This window comes from Gymnoscopelus braueri (assembly GCF_963280865.1).
Source record: "Gymnoscopelus braueri genome assembly, chromosome: 12".
NCBI lineage: Eukaryota > Metazoa > Chordata > Actinopteri > Myctophiformes > Myctophidae > Gymnoscopelus > Gymnoscopelus braueri.
This window is the reverse complement of record NC_137614.1, coordinates 39,628,450-39,648,077: the sequence shown is the minus strand read 5'-3', so window position 1 is coordinate 39,648,077 and position 19,628 is coordinate 39,628,450. Positions and strand designations below refer to the sequence as shown.

The 19,628-nt window shown below is 40.1% G+C and overlaps 1 protein-coding gene across 4 annotated transcripts; it reads right to left on the bottom strand.

The window, feature by feature from the left end:
* Positions 1 to 1,657: 1,657 nt before the first annotated feature.
* Positions 1,658 to 11,843, bottom strand: LOC308097279 (interleukin-17 receptor C). Of its 4 annotated transcripts, none has more exons than XM_080444972.1 (16): positions 11,461 to 11,843; positions 10,446 to 10,473; positions 10,231 to 10,356; positions 9,190 to 9,303; positions 8,801 to 8,904; positions 7,072 to 7,180; positions 6,923 to 6,964; positions 6,333 to 6,466; positions 6,183 to 6,245; positions 5,817 to 5,874; positions 5,244 to 5,476; positions 3,986 to 4,036; positions 3,819 to 3,870; positions 3,599 to 3,694; positions 3,469 to 3,507; positions 1,658 to 3,384 (listed from the first exon to the last, which is right to left on the bottom strand). In XM_080444972.1, exons 1-16 carry the CDS (start codon positions 11,584 to 11,586, stop codon positions 2,609 to 2,611), a joined length of 2,151 nt encoding a protein of 716 aa, XP_080301098.1. In that variant the 5' UTR covers positions 11,587 to 11,843; the 3' UTR covers positions 1,658 to 2,608. The 4 variants fall into 4 exon arrangements, with proteins under 4 accessions (XP_080301098.1, XP_080301100.1, XP_080301099.1 ...); XM_080444974.1 differs by having other exon boundaries at positions 1,658 to 3,378; XM_080444973.1 differs by having other exon boundaries at positions 5,247 to 5,476.
* Between the last annotated feature and the right edge of the window lie 7,785 nt (positions 11,844 to 19,628).

Here is a 19,628-nt window from a genome sequence, read left to right as displayed (position 1 = left end):
TTCTCTCTCTTCCGTCTGTCTTTTGCAGCTGCTGATCAACAATGTTACCAGGTTTCGCGAGAGAAACAAGCAACCAGGTCTAGGAAAACAAGCCCAGAAAAAGCAACTACTACAACATATGAGCATAATGAGCACTTTAAATGCATTGGTTATTTGAAAATAGACGATCTACCACTTGTAGTCGGCTATTTTCAAAAACTCTTGCAATAAAATGTGGAATATTTGGAATATTTTTAACACAAATCTGGTACGTTGTAACGGTACGGGGCTCCCTGGCACACAACATTTTCAGATGGGGGTTATATTAGGGACAAATACAAATTAATTTGGGGTCCGTCCATGACATGAAAATATTTGAGAACCACTGGTTAAAATAATGTAAAAATTGGAAGCAAGCCCAAATAAGCAACTACTCTTTAGAAACAAGCCGAAAAACGCAACCCGCGCCGGAACTAACCAATATTACAAGCAACTTCACAGAAAAATAAGCCCAAAGTCGCTTATAATAAGCGGACCTGGCAACACCGCTGCTGAGCCTGCAGCAAGCAGGGCCCCGCCCACATCCCCTGGGAGTCACTTTAACCAACCAATCACTGACGCCCGATGTGCCAGCTGCACGACAGACGGTGTGCCACAACAGCTGTGGGGGTCCCCATGGGGTCCTTGAGGGGGGGGGGGGGGGGTCCCAGCTAAATGACCCAGCTAAATGATTTATAGCAGTGGTTCTCAAACTTTGTATTAAAGGTAGGGGAAGTGATTTACTTAGGTTAAAAAAAAAATACTACCAGGCCTGGAATTTCATCCACTTGCCCTTTGGCCTTGTAAATATTTTGAGGGCACAAAGGCCAAATACAGGGACAGCAAGGCCATCAAATAAAACACTGATATAATACATTTAATTTAAGGGTTAAGAAAGAATTTGTATGAATTAAATATGTCCTTCTCTGACCAAAAACGATTCCTGTCTGTGAAGACTACAGGAAAGAGATCAAGGCCACTGTAGCCTCAGGGCAGGTCATTTTTTGAAGGGCAGAAGGCCAAACTGTGGGGCAACGGCGGCCATGGCCTCCTTCATGGCCTCGACCCTGAAATTCCTGCCCTGATTACTACTATCAGAATACCGGTATAATACTTTAACCTTTTATCCCCCAAAAAATGTTTTAACAAACAATATCCCGACCCTTACCCTACCTTTAAAGGACCCCCCAAGTTTGATTATATGCATTAGGACACAGACTCCCATTTGATATGATTTTGTTGACCTCTGGGACCCCCAATCTACACTATAAAATCCTAGAGTTACAGACACGGCTGTAACTTCTCAAGGACCCCTGGGGGTCCCTGCATCGGACCCCACTTTGAGAGCCACTGATTTATAGTACAAGTAAATACAACCAAAGGAACATACAAAAATGGCTATTTTGAACAGAGTTCCATTGTTATCTCTATCCAACAGTATATAGACTAAAGGAATTCTGGCCCTAATATATATATATATATATTTTTTTTTGTAGATTAGGGCCCCAGAGATATATTTAAAAAAAAAGAAAGAAATGACCTAATGCGTATCAAATTGGGGGTCCTTGAAATTAATCACTGACATAAATCAAGCCAAACAAAAGTTTAAAGTTGCGCCAAACTGAATTCTGCACTAAAACAAAGTATACATTTTTATTCCCATACCAGCATTGTGCATAAACAATATTAGTGAACAAATACAGGGAACATGTCACCTTTAGGTCTTCAGGAATGTGCTCTGTGCCATTTAAGCATATCAATTGTTGACATCAATGTTAAATAATAACTGAAAATGATGGATGTATGCAGCTTAGGCCTACAGTTCAGTCACATGAAATGTGAGAATGATTGCATGTTAAGTGTTAAATATCAAATATTGTAGCCAGACTTTATAATACAAAAAAACTGTTAAAGGTCAATATTGTATGAAAGGACCATCGTGTCTGAACCCAGGGAGAAATAATATACCTGAATAAAATGAAAATCCTTGTGATTTAAAGATTTAATGCATGTGTATCTCGAATGTCAATGACAAAACAAAACTATGTCAGGCTCAAAATAGGTGCAATACACATCTGTATTGATGAGGTGCATGCCAATGAAATATAAAAGTAGCCGCACACTTGTAGCTCTGATACAGTACTTTATTGAGCTTTTCTTTTTCTTTTCTATTTAAAAAATAATAATTTTAAACAGCATTTCAACAGCTACAGCCTGATTTTATATTTAGTTGCATGCTGGTGTTACACCGTAAACAGACGATGTACAAGCCAATAACACATCACAGCAGAATGTGTCGTAACACCATTGCGCAACAAAGTACAATTTAGGCATTTACAATTTAGGCATTTTGCAGACGCTCAGAGCTATTTACAGTAAGCAAGGACAACACAAGGTAATACATATATTACCTGGGCTACAACTGGGCTTTAAGCTGCTTCATGTCAAACGCCTGTAGTTCAAGAGTGGGGAAAGTAGTTTTTTTCCCAGGAGCATATCGAGTTCTTTCAAGTCAATAAGGATTAGGTGCTTCTAATTGTCCTGTCCCTGCTAGGGATCACCTAAGACCCCCCTCAGTTCTCTGTTGCCCTCAGACCCACTCCACTCCATTGACTCTGGAACAGGAGTCAGGGGCAGTAAGAGATGGTTGAAGAGGCACTGTTTCCAAAGACTCCTCTGCTCCCACCCCAACACAGTCCTGGGACAGTGCCGTGAGACGTAGCACCGTCGGTCCTGTTGCGAGCCCTCTCAGTCCACGTGCCAGAGCGCGGGATGCTACCCTGAGACCCCCCGCTCTCTTTCTCCGGGCTGCCGCGTTGCCCCCGTGCCGCCCCACAGCCAACTCAATCAGAAAGCCGAGGCTTTGGGAAGGCAGGCTAAAGAGCTGGAGGCCGCGGAACAGCTCAGGCAGCGGGCGGCTGCACCCTGGAGGCTGGGAGGGCAGGGCCTCTAACTGCACCAAGACAAAGCGCTCGCCGGCGCGGCCCTGCAGGTAATCTGCCAAAATGCAGCTAAAAGTAGCACTAAAGACGTCCGAGCACGGGGCGGGAACACCACCCCCTTTTTCTGCCTCCTCTCTGGGCAGGTCTCTGTCCCAGCCCCATTTGCCCCACTCCTCAGCCTTAAGCCAGGCGGTCTGGGTTAGGACAAGCACCACTTTGCCCCCCTGCCTTTGTATGCGGTCCAGCCGTGAGTGGAGCCAAGGCACGGGTCCCAGGACGCCGAGCTCGGCCTTGCTCCACAGGTCCAGTGACACACTGAAGCCCAGAGTCTGGAGGGAGGAGCCCAGACGACCTATCAGCGCCGGAAGAGCCTGGTTGTCATCCGATGGGAAGAGTAACACCACGTGACCACCACCCACTGCACCTCAGAAAGAGACAATAGAAAAAAAATCTGAAACCTTGTAAGGAATACAAAGATAAATTACTTAAATCTTTGATCTTGTCATACCTTTTACATGATCTTCTTTCAAGAGTCCCCAGACGTATTCTAGATGGATGACAGAGTACACATTCAGCTTGAATATTTGGTAACAGTTGTACCCTGATATAATATTAACCTATCAATACATATAGCTGACCTTTTAGGAGCCCCTGCATTACATAGGCCCCAAGGATTGTTAGACAGATTATGAGCAGGCAAATAAGGAGGGGCAAACTCCATCTCCATCGAGGTGCTGTTAAGAAAATGTGAAAATACACATCACAGAGGTTTATGTAACCAGAGGTTGTTGTTATTACAGTACACCCTCTTGAAAGTGTACAAATGGAACAGAATTTGTATTTTATTTTCAGTCTTACTTGCAAATGGACAATGGGGCTCCAGGATTGAGTCCATACCATTTATCTGGATCTAAACACGTTCAAGTAATGAAAATTATAAAAGTTTGTTAAATGTAATGTATGAGACTTCACCTGAACAAAGTATAAATGCTTGTTAAACTTAAACGTGATTTATGAGACATCACCTGAACACAAAGGGCAGGAAGTGATGTCATGTTGATGAACTCTCCCCTTATCTGAAAGAGAAAACAAACAATAAATACTAATCAAAATCAGCCCTGAAATCACATTTATATATTAAATAAAAAGTACAATATAAAATGTTATTCCTAAGATCAGTTTGTAATGCTTCATATTTGACAACCAAAAATAACTCCTAATATATGATTCAGATAAGACTAAGACTAAATAATGTATTATGTGACATTGGCACGCTGCCCTACAGACAAATATTGTGTGGGTGATTGACTTTGTGGACACATGGAATTTTAGTTCCTGTTTTAATTTCTCACAATGACAACAGAAAAAAAAATTCATAGTAGTTAAAAGCACATGTATTTACTCTAGCCCCAGTGACGTTCATCCTAAGTGGTGTGTCAATACAGTGCATGCCGAGCAACCTCTGCTTAGTATTTAACATCATGATTTATTAACATGATGACACTACTCATTAGATTCATGTTTGTTTCTGTTATTTTAGGCGTTGGAACAGAATACTTTCTCTATGTATTAAACTGCTCACAGGGATAACACGTGTGACTTGAACTGAAATGCATTCCTATGCTATTGAAGATTTTGTGCACATTGCTGTTGTCTTGTAAAGTGTCATTGTCCTATTTCTTATCAGTTGTCTATGTTTCATGTGGCACCTTAAGATCTTTACACACCGGAGGCAGGACAAATAGATGATACAAAAATCACAGGCGAGTATTTCGCATCATTTATACAGGCTGATGCCATAATTAACGGTGAACCTCGTTCCAAATGAAAATTATGTCACTTTTCTCCTGTGTGGATGCACTCATGAGTCATGACACAAACAGCAGTTTAAAACATGTGTTTCTGGGCAGAGTATATTGCACACAAAAGTGTGTGTCTAGCCAGAAGCAATTCTTGTATGTATCTATAAATGCACAGAATCTCTGTCTGTGTCTGTGTGTCTTCCCCTGCATAACTCGACACTCGGGAAGTTGATCGGACCGGCGGTTGGCAAAATCCTTGTATGTGTCTGTCTGTCTGTGAGTCTGTTTGCCTGTGTTCCTTTTATGCCCATATATGGAGATACCTGAAGTCATCAATAAGCCTCCAAGTACTATGCTAATGGTATGTTTCCAAAGTGTAATCATGTTGTGATTTCAATAGTGACCAAAAACAACAAGTGATATGATTTTTGCCATTATCAAGCAGCCAAGCAAATAATCTGTTTTGTTTTGTTTTGTTTACCACCTGGCATGGACCACCTGGCATGGACATCCAACCATGGCTGTGGTTGTACAGTTTCTGTCTGGATCCCATCACCTCATCGCACTGTCCGGTTGCATCTCTCTTGCACAGCCACAACTCTGCCTCCAGTCTGCAGGGGGCAGTCACGTTCCAGTTCAGCACTCTGCCATCGTTTCTAGAATGTACCTCCTCCATAGATAAAGAAATGTTGCGCTGCATTCTTTCATATACATCTAAGAAAAAAGAATGGAACTCCTTTAAAATCTTAAAAATCAATAACCAAAGAAAATGAAAACAAATCTATATAAATTCCACAAATCTCTGTATGTCTGACCTTCATTCATTATGAACATTGGGCAAATGAAAGTAATTTTCAGTAAAGGCCAAAGGTTTTTCATGTTTCCATCTGCTACAGAGGCGTAGAAAGTGAACTTTGACAATTCTGTAAAGTTTTTCAGAAAACTCGTAGGATTTAGAACACATTTTTAGAATCGGCCTCAGGTCTAAATGGGTTAATACTGTAATTATTGTACAAAGATTCCACTTGATATAGTGACTGGTGGTTAGTGTCACCTTGTTGATTTTTGAAAGGGCATGATTTCCTACGAAGTTCCTTTCCCTTCCACCATACCTGTGAAAAATAAAAGCTTCATTTACATAGGGGTATTTCCATCAAACTGTCTCACGCTGCTTAACCACATGATTCTGGGCATGTCATAATAGGCAAACATTCAACAATAATTGGTGAACATTCTGCAAAAAATAGCCGATCTATCTACAAACTCACCACACATCGCAACATGACACTTCAGCTTGTAGATCGGCTATTTTCAGCAAAGAGATTTGATATAGAGGGGGGGAAGGAGGGGACCACCAACTATAGACCACTGGAGTACCCCGGACAATGAAGTATACCGTTTTTATTAACATAACAGTTACCTTGAAGCACAGGCATGGCACCACAGAATTTGCTGGAATGATCATTTCTCTCTGGCCCTTGTGCTAAAAAAAACCAAACCAAAGTTATATACCAGACACTTCCTTATGCAAATAGTATTGATATACAGTGATAGAGATGGATTCACTGACCCATTCGACTAGCTCTACAGGCATTTCATTCCAGAACTTCTGGCACACGACCTCCTCCTCTTTGATGGTGTCTGTTTCCAACTGAAGGAGGACCACGCCCCTCGGGAGGTCAGGCACAGCCCGAAGTCTGGGAGCTGAGATGGGTTTACATCAAACGGTGGGGATCAAGCTACTATAGTACTCTGGGAGTATATGGTGATGCAGACACTATTTCCAACCATGTCTTTTGGCAGGATATTGAGCAGTTATTGACAGATTTGCATAAAACTTGGTAGAAAGGCTGGCCCTGGGCCATGGAATAATGATGTCATCACAGCGATTTGACAAAAGGGGTGTGGCAGAAGGCATGGCCTGTCACACTGATAGCCAGAAGCACCACAACACCTTATGGACAAACTGTGGCGGAGGTGTGTGCTCTACTGAGCAGATTTTCAAGTTTCAAGTGTATTGACTTGCATGCGCACAACATGCATATTTTGTGCTGTATGCTGGGCAAAAACATACTGACCCATGTGGAACGCATCTTTAATCTTGATTTACTTCATAATCAAAGCTTCGATGTTAATTCATTCATATCGTTATTAGCTTACCATCACACTGCTTCACATTGCCATCCAAGTTCAGGGAGCAAACTGTAAGAAAAAGAGAGGGTTCTAACTTATTGTAATATAAGCATTACTGTATGCATTTTAATGCGTCTCTATCTACAGTACAGTAGATGCTGGTTTTATAATCTCACCATCTTGTAAAGATGGTATGTCGATGGTGTGAATTGTTGTGGAACGTGCTTTAACCTGGACAACAACAGGACTGCCAAATGCTACTTTCTCTATCACTGACAGCCACATCTGCAAGAAACATAATACAGTACATACATCCTAAACTATCTGATCATCACACATTAAAGCAAACACAGACACAATTTAGACACAAAACTGAAGTCGCAAGCCATAATTTGGCGTACAGTACTATACATCAATGGAATAACATTACTGTGAATGATGACACACTCAATGTACCATGCACTTTCAGGCTCTGACAGGCTGCATCCACACTTTTGCATTAACGTTTGCTACGTGTGTCTAGTGTGTCCTCACTACTCCAGTGTTTTACAAATTAAGTATATTACAATGCTACTACTGCCTACTATGTGCAGTTATCATCAATGAGGGTGCCCGTTACAAGGGAAGATAACTGATAATGATAATGCATTCAAAATGAAAACAGATTAGTGCTATTTTTGATTTTTTTAAATAAGATGATTAAAACCAGGAAAAGACAACACTGATGCCATACCACGATATATTACGATATCTAAAATTCCAGACGATATAATAGTCTCATATGATATCGGTATACTATCGATATATTTCCCAGCCCTATTGGATGTAGCTCACTCTACCTTTGATGGGTCTGAATGAAATATGGTTTAATCACTACAAATAAAGACATGCACTAAGGTTCTCAGTTGTACAAACATACATTTATACCTTTAAGCTGACTTGCAAACACACACAAAGCAAATAAAATTCCCAATAATTCAGATTCAGATTCAGAATTCAATTCATTGTGAATGGTGTAACATTCAAAGTAGTGCCAGTTGGCCAGATAGGCTTTGGTGGTGAACATTTTTTTAAATATTAACCACATAAACGTCCTATTCTGGGCATGTCATAAAAGGCAAACATTCAGCGAAAGGTTTCAGCGAAGAGATTTGGTGTAAGGGCAAACACCAAATCTCATGAAATTCAATTGAACAGCTCCCCTATTGTTCAATCTTGAAGTGCTTTGGCACACACCCTATACCTCATGTCTCACTTTTGTAGCCCTTGAGGAATATTTGAGAGCATGGATAAATATGTTAGATAGATACGAGCTGATGATGGATGGTGTTTTGGAAACATGGCCTAACCTGTAATTATAACACCCATCTTGTCAATCAGGATCATCTTATGAAGCTTATGTTCATGAATATCAATCATCTATTGTGCAAAATGGCATGTCAAAGGGGATTTCGTCAAAAATGCAGCCACACAGTGTGAAAGAAATGGGCTAGGAAAAAGTTAAAGAACAAAAAACAAATAACTATTTACATATTGGCCAAAGTGAAAAGATTCCTGCCGAGAACCATGGCCTAAAATTTTGAGATGCTGAAACTCATCCCAAACGCTTCAAACTCAACTGTAAACTGGGACCATAAGCGGATGAAGATGTATGTATGTATGTATGTATGTATGTATGTATGTATGGATGTATGGATGTATGGATGGACCGATGAAATTTAATAGTTTTTTTTATGCTAACTTACTCCTAAGCTATTCCTTTGGCAGTGTGCAGAGTCACCTTATTTTTTTATGTTTGTATAAACTAAGTTTCTCTACAGGAGACTCAATGGCAAACTGACAGTCAGTCAACAGAATATTCCATCATAGCGAGAGAGAGAGACAACAAAATGTAAGCTACTGTACCTCAGGTGTGGGCTGGTGATCCTGCACAGACAGGGTAGGTGTAAAACGAACTGCCTCACAGTATTCAATTAAATACGGGGAGCTGACACACACTTTGACCCAAGCTGTAACACACATGAAGCAAATTTAATTATAACGGACACAAATTAGAGTGTGTGTGTGTGTGTGTGTGTGTGTGTGTGTGTGTGTGTGTGTGTGTGTGTGTGTGTGTGTGTGTGTGTGTGTGTGTGTGTGTGTGTGTGTGTGTGTGTGTGTGTGTGTGTGTGTGTGTGTGTGTGCGTGTGTGCGTGCATGCGTGTGCATGTGCGTGTGTGTGTGTGTGTGCATATGCATGTGTGTGCATATGCGTGTGCGTGTGTGTTATCATTTTGAAGCATGTGATTCAGTACCTGGGTTGCGTAGCACATGTTGACCACTCCCATCTATCAGCTGTTTACTCCCAGAGCTCTCATCCTCATTCATCTGCTCTCCAGATTCCTCAGGAAGCTCCATCTCCTCACCATCTGTCACAACAACCAGCCAGTCAATCTAACAGTGGGTCGGGACCATGAGCTTGTAGATCGTCTATTTTCACTATTAGGGTGTAAGAGGTTCATTCATAACGTTTAATTTATCTTTTGGGTCTTGAGCTAAATCGTTTGGTAAAAACTGATCTAACTGACACTGGTACAAACGTAACATGCGCATTATCACAAACGGACATTAACCGAGGTTACCGTCACAGCATAACATGTCCATATATGGAGACTATACGTTGACGGTGGATAGTGGACGTCACAAACGTAAAATGCACTGATGTGCATTTTACGACTGATGTCGGACACAACAGAAACCGTTGTGAGGAAATTGCTGTGTGTTCAAAACCATCTCACTTGTTGAGATGCCACTGTTCAGGAAATACAAATCTATTGCAGTCAGAAGCCATAAACTAAAATGCCATTAGCATGAAATAATAATAAGGTTGCAAGTATTGATTATCTTCTTAGTGATTATTCTATGTATTACTTGGTCCTCACTAATGCTCATAATGATATGGTACATTTTTTGTCCACTCAGTCTGTGTCTCAAAGGAGGGCTGTGGGAACTTCAGAAACCCTATCAGTGACATCATCGATGGGGAATCCAAGCTCATGGACACTGCAGGCTTTCTGTTCCTGCTAATGGAACTGCCTGGTAGGCAGGTTTCTGAAGTGTCCACAGCCCTCCTATGAGACACTGACCAAGTAGATTTTTTTTTACCATTTTATCAAGAGCATTAATGAGGACCAATTATATGAAGATGAAGGTTGAAAATGGGTGAAGTCGTCATTGCACCCCTAAATAATAATAATAATAACAACAGTCAGGCCTGAGTGTTGGTGTTTGAACATGTTACATACACTCACTTTCCAGCAGTGTATCAGAGAAATGAGAATGATGACCAAAGCTACCTTGGATTGTGATGAAGATTTGTAGGCATGGTTCACAATCTTGTTTGTCTGAGCAGCACAGAATGGCTTTGAGCGCCACACTTCTAACATCGATGGTATGGTCTGGATGCGGAGAGGCCAGAGAGGCTGAGAAAGAGGATATTATGTATATGATGCTTTGGAAAACAGACTGCTGTCATTTGAAATTACACAATAATCATGCAATGACGCCTCACCTCTTGCCAATGTGCAGTCAGTCAAACCCTTGAATGGAAAAATAAACTGTGAATTAGCACATCCAGATGCATCATGCATGAATAAAAAAAACATATCTCATTTGCTAAATCTGATGATTTAGCATAATCATCAGATTGATTATGCTAGCCTATCTATAAAAGTTAGTTGGGCTACATTCTCTGTGGTTCACCTTTGAACACTTTCTAGAAAAGTGAAGCCAGAATAGCCTTGGAAATTGAGAAGTGGCGTAAGATATCATGTTCAGGCACAATAGTAAATTAGTAATTAAACTCATTAAACTCTGCTCTCTCCCTCTCTGTCTCTCTCAGAAATAGCTACTATTTTGGTTTTCAATTAAAACACCCAGCTTTTCAATATTGTTATCACCCGACCCTTTAATGATTACAAGAGTGTGATATTCAATGTCAGAACTCAGAAATCCAAGGGTTGAAAAGTACTCACATTTTTTACTTAAGTAAAAGTATCAATACTGCAATATAGAAATACTCTGTTACGTAAGTAAATGTCCGGAATTCTAAATTTACTACTTGAGTAAAAAATGTACCTTAAGTACCAAAAGTCAAAGTAGCCTACTCATTATGCAGAATGTCCCATTTCAAGTTTTCGAATGTATAAAAATATTTTGAAAATAGCAGATCTACAAGCTTACAATGCCTGGCATCGCAACGCATTGTGAGCTTGTAGATCTGCTATTTTCAAATGGCCAAAAATGTATATAAGGATGAAGTGGTTAAAAATCTACAAAGTAACTGGTAAGTTTTCAAATAATTGTAGTCGAGTAAAAGTACAATAGCCTATTTGTCTCTGAGATGTAGTGGAGTAGAAGTAAAAGTATTGGACATTGGAAATACTCAAGTAAAGTACAAATACCTCAAAATTGTCCTTAAGTACATAATAGAGTACTTAGTTACTTTCCACCACTGCCCATGTCAGAACTCAGAAACCACTATAAATTCACTATTCAGCTGTATATTCGAGTGCTGTCTCTGTTACCTTGAAGTCTCTACATACAGGTGGGTGGACGTCAATCATCTCCAACGCCTCGCTTCCCGAGGAGGAGAACAGCAACAGGTGCAGGAGGGACATAATGGAGGAAACCTGCTGGACCCATAGAGCCATTCCTTGAAGAGCACGATCGTTCCGCAGCTCCACTCCTTTTCCAGGGCTAAAATTCCTGACTTTTACTTATAGTTCATCATCCCAGCAGAGCAGCAAAATATAACACTCGTTTTTGTTTCTTTTCTTCTTCTTATTCTTTTTTAAAGCAGGTTTAAATTATTCAGGGTGTAGGCATTTTAAATGAGCTGTGTGTGTGTCAGTCACCTACTGTAGGTTGAGGATGTCATTATGACTAGTAGTCTATCCCATTTGATCACTCAATGGAATGCTGACCTATCTGCCGCTGCTCATGTGTTGGTTTGGAGAGGGGGCGGGTCATATTATAACTGTGGGCGGGTCGCGTTACCTGACGCCTCGTCAAGCAATTGCGCAGTGATGTTGAATTTTTTTGTCACTATCCACCTGAGTTGACCCACTACATTAATTATTCTGCCTACACACATAGGCTCAGGGCTGCCAACATTGGACTGTCAGAATCCAGGAGATTTGTTTGGGGGGAGGAGGGGGGGGGGGGCAAAGCCACAACCCCAGCACCCTCACACAACCCACGCACCAATCTCATTGATTGATTGATTGATTGATGTAGTTTATTTAGAAAGACATGAGAATAGTACATGACAGTACATAACAGTACATGGAAGTACAAATTCACAATACAAGGTCTACTAAACTGGAAACCCTCATTAAGCACTAAGCTTGTTTAAGATGAGAACCCCATGCACACAAATCATGATGAAATATAAGAGGCAGGCAGATATACACATTACTATACAGAAAGTCATACAATCAGCTTTCAGGTTACTGGTATGACGAGAGAGAAAAAAAAATCTATATATATATATATATACAAAAGAGGAAAATGAAGGAGGGGGGGGTAGGGGGGGGTAGGTTAAGACTTGGACAGGGGCCATTTTCGAATTGCAGCCTCCTGAAGGTGTATCTTTAGGGCAGTTTTGAAAGTGAGTAGGGTTTTACACTCCTTTACTCCTTTTGGTAGGGCATTCCACATTTTTGTTGAATAGCATGAGAACGAGTTCATACCCTTAGTTGAGCCAAATCTGGGTTGAACATGATCCGTGGAGCTGCCTCTGGTGTCATTTTGGAAGTATTTTGACAAATACAGGGGGATCCCAATATTGTGGTGTATCTTGAAGACCAGGCCCATAGCAAGTTGCTGTACTCTGTCCTCAACCCTAAGCCATCCAATCCTAGCAAAATGAGCAGGGGTTAGATGGGTTCTGTGATTGAGGCCAAGAAGTAGCCTTACAAGTTTGTTTTGGGATGTTTGGAGCCTTGTTTTTAAGGCCTTGGAGGTGTTGTGATACCATGAAGTGCATGCATAATCATAATGACCTTGAATGAGGGCCCCTGCAAGAATCTTCAGAGTATTCTTACTGACTAGGCGATCAATCCTCCACAAATAGCGTGTTGTTTGGTTGACATTTTTGATCACTTTTTCGGCGTTTTTGTTACCAGAGAGGTTTGCCTCCAAGATGGAGCCCAGGTAGGTAATTTCATCCTTTCTTTTGATGACATCATCACCCACTTTGATCGTGAAACTCTCTGCCTTGCTAAGGTTAGGACTGGACCCAAAGAGGATGGATTCAGTTTTACCCAGGTGTAATGAAAGTTTGTTGTCAGAGAGCCAGATGCAGATCTTGTTGAGTTCGGAGCTGAGAGTTTTCTCAACCTGCAGCCTGTCCCTGTCCGAGACTAGCAGGGCCGAGTCATCTGCGAACAGGAACAGCTTGCAGTCGCAGGCCGATGACATGTCATTCACATATATCAGGAACAGTAAAGGTCCTAGTATACTTCCTTGTGGGACACCACAAGTCACAGGGAGGGGGGGGGACTGGGTGCCGTTTACTTCCACCACTTGCTCCCTCCCTTCCAGGTAGGATCTCATCCAGTTCACTGACGTATCATCAAAACCTATTGCTTTGAGCTTATTGATCATAATTGGGTGATTGACGGTGTCAAAGGCCTTCTGGAGGTCCAGCATGACCATGCCGCAATATTTGCCCTTGTCGACATCTTGTTTGATAGAGTCGTTCAAATAGAGAAGGCATGTGTCAGTGGAGTGGTTTGTTCTGAAACCAGATTGGAATTTGTAGATTAGATTTTTTTCGGCAAGATACTTATCGACCTGTTCATAGACTATTTTTTCCATGACTTTCGAGATGGAGCTAAGAATAGAAATAGGGCGGTAGTTGCCAGGGTCTAATTTGTTTCCTTTTTTGTACAGAGGGGTCACCCTTGCTTTTTTTTTTGTGGTTTATTATGTGGGTCATGATTGGAGCAATGGAGGCGGCCGAGTCTTTTAGAAATTTGGCGGGGATATTGTCGAGGCCTGTGGCTTTGTGTTGATGAAGAGCACTCAATTTTTTAAACACCTCTTCTGTTTTCACAGGGGAGAGTTTAAAATCATCTTTGCGTACACCCTGTTTTTCGTAAAATGAGTCAACATGCTCTTCACCATAGCACCCAGAGTGAGGGGGTAGTTTTTCAACCAAATCTGAGGTTATGGTCGTGAAGAATATGTTGAGGATTTTACTCACTTCATGTTTGGATGTGATGAGAGTGTCATTCACCTTGAGGCTTATGTTTGTAAACCTGGTTTTCAATTTCTTGCTGCAGCCTAGTAGGTTGTTGAATAGCTTCCAAAGCTCTCGTGGTTTGCTTTTATTTTCCTCAATTTTGTCATCGAGGAAGCTTTTTTCTGCTAATTCGAGCATGCCATTAACCTTGTTTCTTAGCTTGTTTCTTTCTTTTTCAAGTTTAGCTACGTGGGATTCGAGACCTTTGTTAAAACACCTGGCGAGTTTGATCCTACCTTTATGAAGCTCAGAACACTCATTGCATTGTCAACATTGCAAAATAAACATTACACACTTCCACTGGAAAGGGTTTACAACAAAGCTTACATTGTTTGTTATTAACTGTTCCACAGAAGTAATAGACTTCTTTGACTGCCTTTGAAGGTGCCCCTCAACTGATAAGGGTTATGATGATGAAGGTGCAAACAAAGGTGCGTATTATTGCTATTGGTCAAATAAATACCCGGATGTTTGTCTCAAAGAATACAGCACAGTTTTTATAGAAAACTGCTTAAGGTCACTTCTTAATAGCTCTTTTTAAATTATTTTTTATTTTATGTTTTACATAGGCCTATCATAAGTTCATGATGTTATCATGACCAAGACCATGGTGATTTTAGCATGGCATTCAGGTAGGGCAGTTTATTATGACATCATCAGTCTAGTGGTCTCCAACCTTTTACCCCAAGATCCCTGACCTGCCTCAGTCTTGGTGAAATGCAAGATCTATATTGGAGGATTGAAGAAAAAAAGACAGCCCAGATTGTAGGCTACTTACAATTTAAGGCCTTTTATAGGCTAATCGTGCAACACTGAATGATTTGATCCAACTGATGCAACCAAGAAAAAAACACTGTAACTAGCATATCAAACAGTAACTGACCTTCTTTAAGAATTAATAATCATATCATATCTTCCCAACACACAAACATAAAGTATGTGTGGCCTATCCATAAAGAAAGTATTTGTATGAAAAACAAGATCAACACACTGATGAACAAATTATATGAAGTGCCATTGTGCTATGAACATTGGCAGTTAGGCTACTATATGTATCATTAGCATTTTTGTTAAACTGTAATGTGTGCATACAACATTCTGGTCACAACTTACTATAGGGAGCAAATTCATACACGCAATTAATCCTTAATTAATGATTAACTCATACCTTAATTCACCATTAACATGTATTGTTAACCCACAACGTTAACTAATGATACATTAACTTGGGTTAAGTAATAATCAACAGGAAGTAATGATTCATTCATGATAAATGAATGGTGAATTAATGTATGAGTTAATCATTAATTAAGTGAAACAGATTCCCACAGAGTTCATTCCGGTCTGTCCAGAACAAAACTATTCTCCTCTGTCTGTTTGTTGTGCTTTGCGATGCCATGGCGATATGCACTTTCTGTCTGAATGCACGGGTGACTTTATCCCCAGCCTGCAGCATGAGAAAATCATCCTGTCTGTGTGGTCCTAATCACTTCATCTTCAACTTCTCCAAAGTCAATGTACTAAACCTCACAGTTAATTAATGGTTGAAACCATGGGTCTTCAACAGGGGGTCCTCAGAGTTACTACAGGAAAGCCACCAAAGGTTTGTTTGATAGGAAGGTTTTTTCCTATCAAATGAAAGCCACTTTCTAAAAAAACTAACAGTTGAACATGCAATTTTATACAGTAGCAGAGGTCCCTGCCTCATCTGTCTCTCAGCTAAGGGGTCTGTGAGCTTGCATTTCCGTTATTTTTCTGACCTTTTCATTTTGAATCTCTCTCCTGACTATCCCATACAATAAACAACTGAAACAAACACTAAAACTAATATAAAGTACACTAAAACAATACCTTATCAAAAACTAAACTAGCAAATCCGCTTTACAACTGAAATTGAAAACCAAAAGTCGAAATAAAAAAAAACAAATACAAAAATGCTAAACTATAATAATCTTTAAACCAATCTCACCATTTATTCAATATTGTGTTTGAATTATAAAACACGTTTTGCCACAACATTCAGAGCTTTGGTGGGGTGGGACCCTTATTTTTAACTCTATGGGTGGGACACTGCCCATGCCCCTACCCAAGACACTACAAATTTTACAAAACATAACAAAACACAGTGAAAGAACATGAAAATCAACGAACAAATACAAATATGAACACAATATAGACATTTCATCTTATCTGAGGCAACAACAAGACATCAAACATTTACACACCCTTGTACATGGTTGCTATTTCATTTAATACAATCAGGACATTCTGCAGACATTTTAAGCTTTCTGCATTTCATTTTCAACCACTCCCAGATCACACAGGTAACACTGAAGCGTCTGGTTTCCACTGCCAGAGGTAATATATCACATCTCAAGTGGGCACAAATGGATCTGTGCTCTGGTCACGTTTATCACTTTTAACCTGGTGACATGGCTGGAATTGAGTTGGGGCCTGGTGTGGCTAGGATGGAGCCATGTGCCATTTTTCTTTTACTTTTATGGCTGTAAAATATTACACATGTTCTCACCTCAGATCACAGTGACATATAGCTACACTACTGTATGTCAAGAGCTAAGATAAACAAATTCTGTCAGCTGCATGTGCCGTACAACACAATCTGTACAATCTGTTAGATTATGCCTTCTGGTTTATATAGCCTGTGTGAAAATGTACCCGTGTGACAACTAGCCCTGATCTCCCCTATCATTATGTCACATAAGAAATCTTTTCCCAGAAAAAACATGCATGTCATGCATGCATTTCCGATATGAATGAAAACAAAAACAATTCACATGCTCCATCTTTGGTGCTGAGCCAAACTGCAAAAGCAGCAAAAGGAATTAAGGGCTCGCAACTCACTTTCAATGCTCCAAAACGTTTATAAACAGCAGCAAATTAAACGTTTTGAATGCAAAAAAATATATAATAATGTTTAGAAGGGGGTAGATAGCAGGAGAAAAGTATACTAAAGCAATATTCTGATACCAAATGCTTAAACCGTAAACCCCTCTATTAATGTATCAATTAGACTTATGACCTAAAAATGTAATTTCCGTAAGATACAAAAGAACAGGGAAGGGGTTGCACACAGAAATAAAGACGTCAGACTATTGGTTGCAAATTGAAGAAAAAACTTCATTGAAGGATCCAGGACTTGTACAGAATTAATCAAATGTAAACACTTTTACCAAGATACCTACACCCACCGACCCTTTAGGGGCCTTAAGGTGAGTTTTTCTGTCATGGCCAAACCAAGTGTGTCAACATCAATTGAATTATATGTAATCCAGATCATGTGTTTTGTTGAGGTAAATGAGGTCTGGATTGAAGCTCAGTAATATGAAAAGTTCAAGTGTCCATTTACTGTATTCCAGGGCACAATAGTAAATTGCTCAGGACTTACGAACTGGATAGACAGACAATCTTCCATCTGTGTTCTCCATCTCGGGTATCATCCACACCTGTTGTACATCTTCTGAATTTCCCTTTCCCTACAAATGATATTTCTAAAGACATGAAATGTGTGATGTTTGTTCAGTGTTAAGGAAAAACAGGGACGCTGACAAGATGCTTGACATGCGTAAACGGAATATCATGGTGTTAATGATAAGCTTGCACCTGAGGCTGAAACTAAATAAATGTCTATTAGGTTGCATTGAAGTAGGCTGGCTCTATACAAGTTGCCTAAACCATTTTTGTTTAATCATATACTGTATCTGTAACGATTGAATGATTATGTAATGTGGAATTGTTATATGCAAAAGACAACAGCCAATAAACCAGGGTACACAGGCGGTTTGTTTTGAATTTGATTTCCAAATATCAGCCATGAGGGGAATTGACACAGTGTAACTCCTTTTCTGTCCTTTGTATCACCTATACAAACTGCTGTGTTTACGACCTAGGCCTACTGTCAGTTTGACTTGTTAGAATGTGTCTTTGACTTTCCCTAATAATCAAAAATGACAAAATTAGGCTACCAGGCTTACCGCTACTCTATTCTTACTGTGCATGAACTATCCAGACCTCTCATGTCAGGTCATCTGGGAAAGGCCTGCTTTCTGTCTCTACAACCAAAAATAAACGTGGAGAAGCAGCATTTAGTTTTTATGCACCACACATCTGGAACAAACACCCAGAAAATGAGGGAAATGCAGGTCTGCTGCCGATCTTATTTCTTTTAAAACACAACTAAAGACCTTTCTATTTGCCGCTGCCTCGTGTGGAGCACATTGAATTACCTTATTGTTCAAATGTGCAATACAAATAAAACTGCCTTGCCTTGCCTTACTTCCAAACCTTTCACTAGGAAAGTGAGAGCACTTAGCTGGCCTGTGTTAATAGGTATTATCATTAAATAACCATTGTTCATTGTCTCTGTACTAACAACATGCATGTGCTCTGAAGCAGGTTCAGCTATGACTTTACGGATTAGTTTACATTTCTACATCAGCAAGCCGTTCAGGAACATTGTTGTGGTGTTGAAAGACAGTCTAGCTATTTGGTTCTGGCTCAGCCAGTTACACCATCACTTGCTCAACTGTAAGTTGGAACTGAATGTTGACAAGCCAGATTTAAGGAATTTTAATAAAAGTTGAAACTGAAGTTTTGCCTCAACTTACTTCCCCCAAGCAGTACAGTCAAGCTTTAAAATAAAGTGGCCTACATGAGTCATAGACAATAAATAAAACGCTATATTTAAAAATAAATAAGAAGCATCAGGTTTTTATTCACAACAGTTTATCATGGGAACAAGGTGCAGATCATATTTTAAAGTACAGTAGATTAGAAAATACAAATGTCAGTTAACATTGAGCAACACTGTACACGTCTTGACATGGTGAGTGACAGACCAGATTAATCTAGGGCTAGGCACAAGATCTTCAAATACCTGACCTCTGGAGAACAAACTGTCTCTTGGCATTTTAAGGTTACAGGTGCTTTTCCGGGAGTCTGTTGTCGAATGTCAAAATAGTATTCAGGTATTAAACTCAACCTGAAAACCTCCCACATCCCTGTAAGCAATTGGATCTATGGCTCAAGCATTTGCAAAGTAAAAGTTGTTCTGTATGTTTACTCTTTGTGATATTTGAATAATACTGGCTCTCGAGTGAGCAGACACACTGAGATATGAATAAAGCTGAGCTAAGCACAAAGAAAACAGAGGGTTAATTCATACTTCATTGACCCGTTTGTGTCACTTGACAAAAATACTGTAAAAGATCTTCAACTGAAAAGCATGACGTTGATCAAGTTGCATCATATTTTCCATTTGAAACATCTGTCATTAATAGTCAAGCAACATGTTCTAAATTTAAATAGTTTATACTTTGTTGCATACCGTGTTGCTCGACAATGACTCAAGTCTTTTTATTGTCTCCGCCAGGCCGAAAGGCATGGCGAGAGAGCATGTTTTACCCCCTGTCCGTCCGTCCGTGTGTC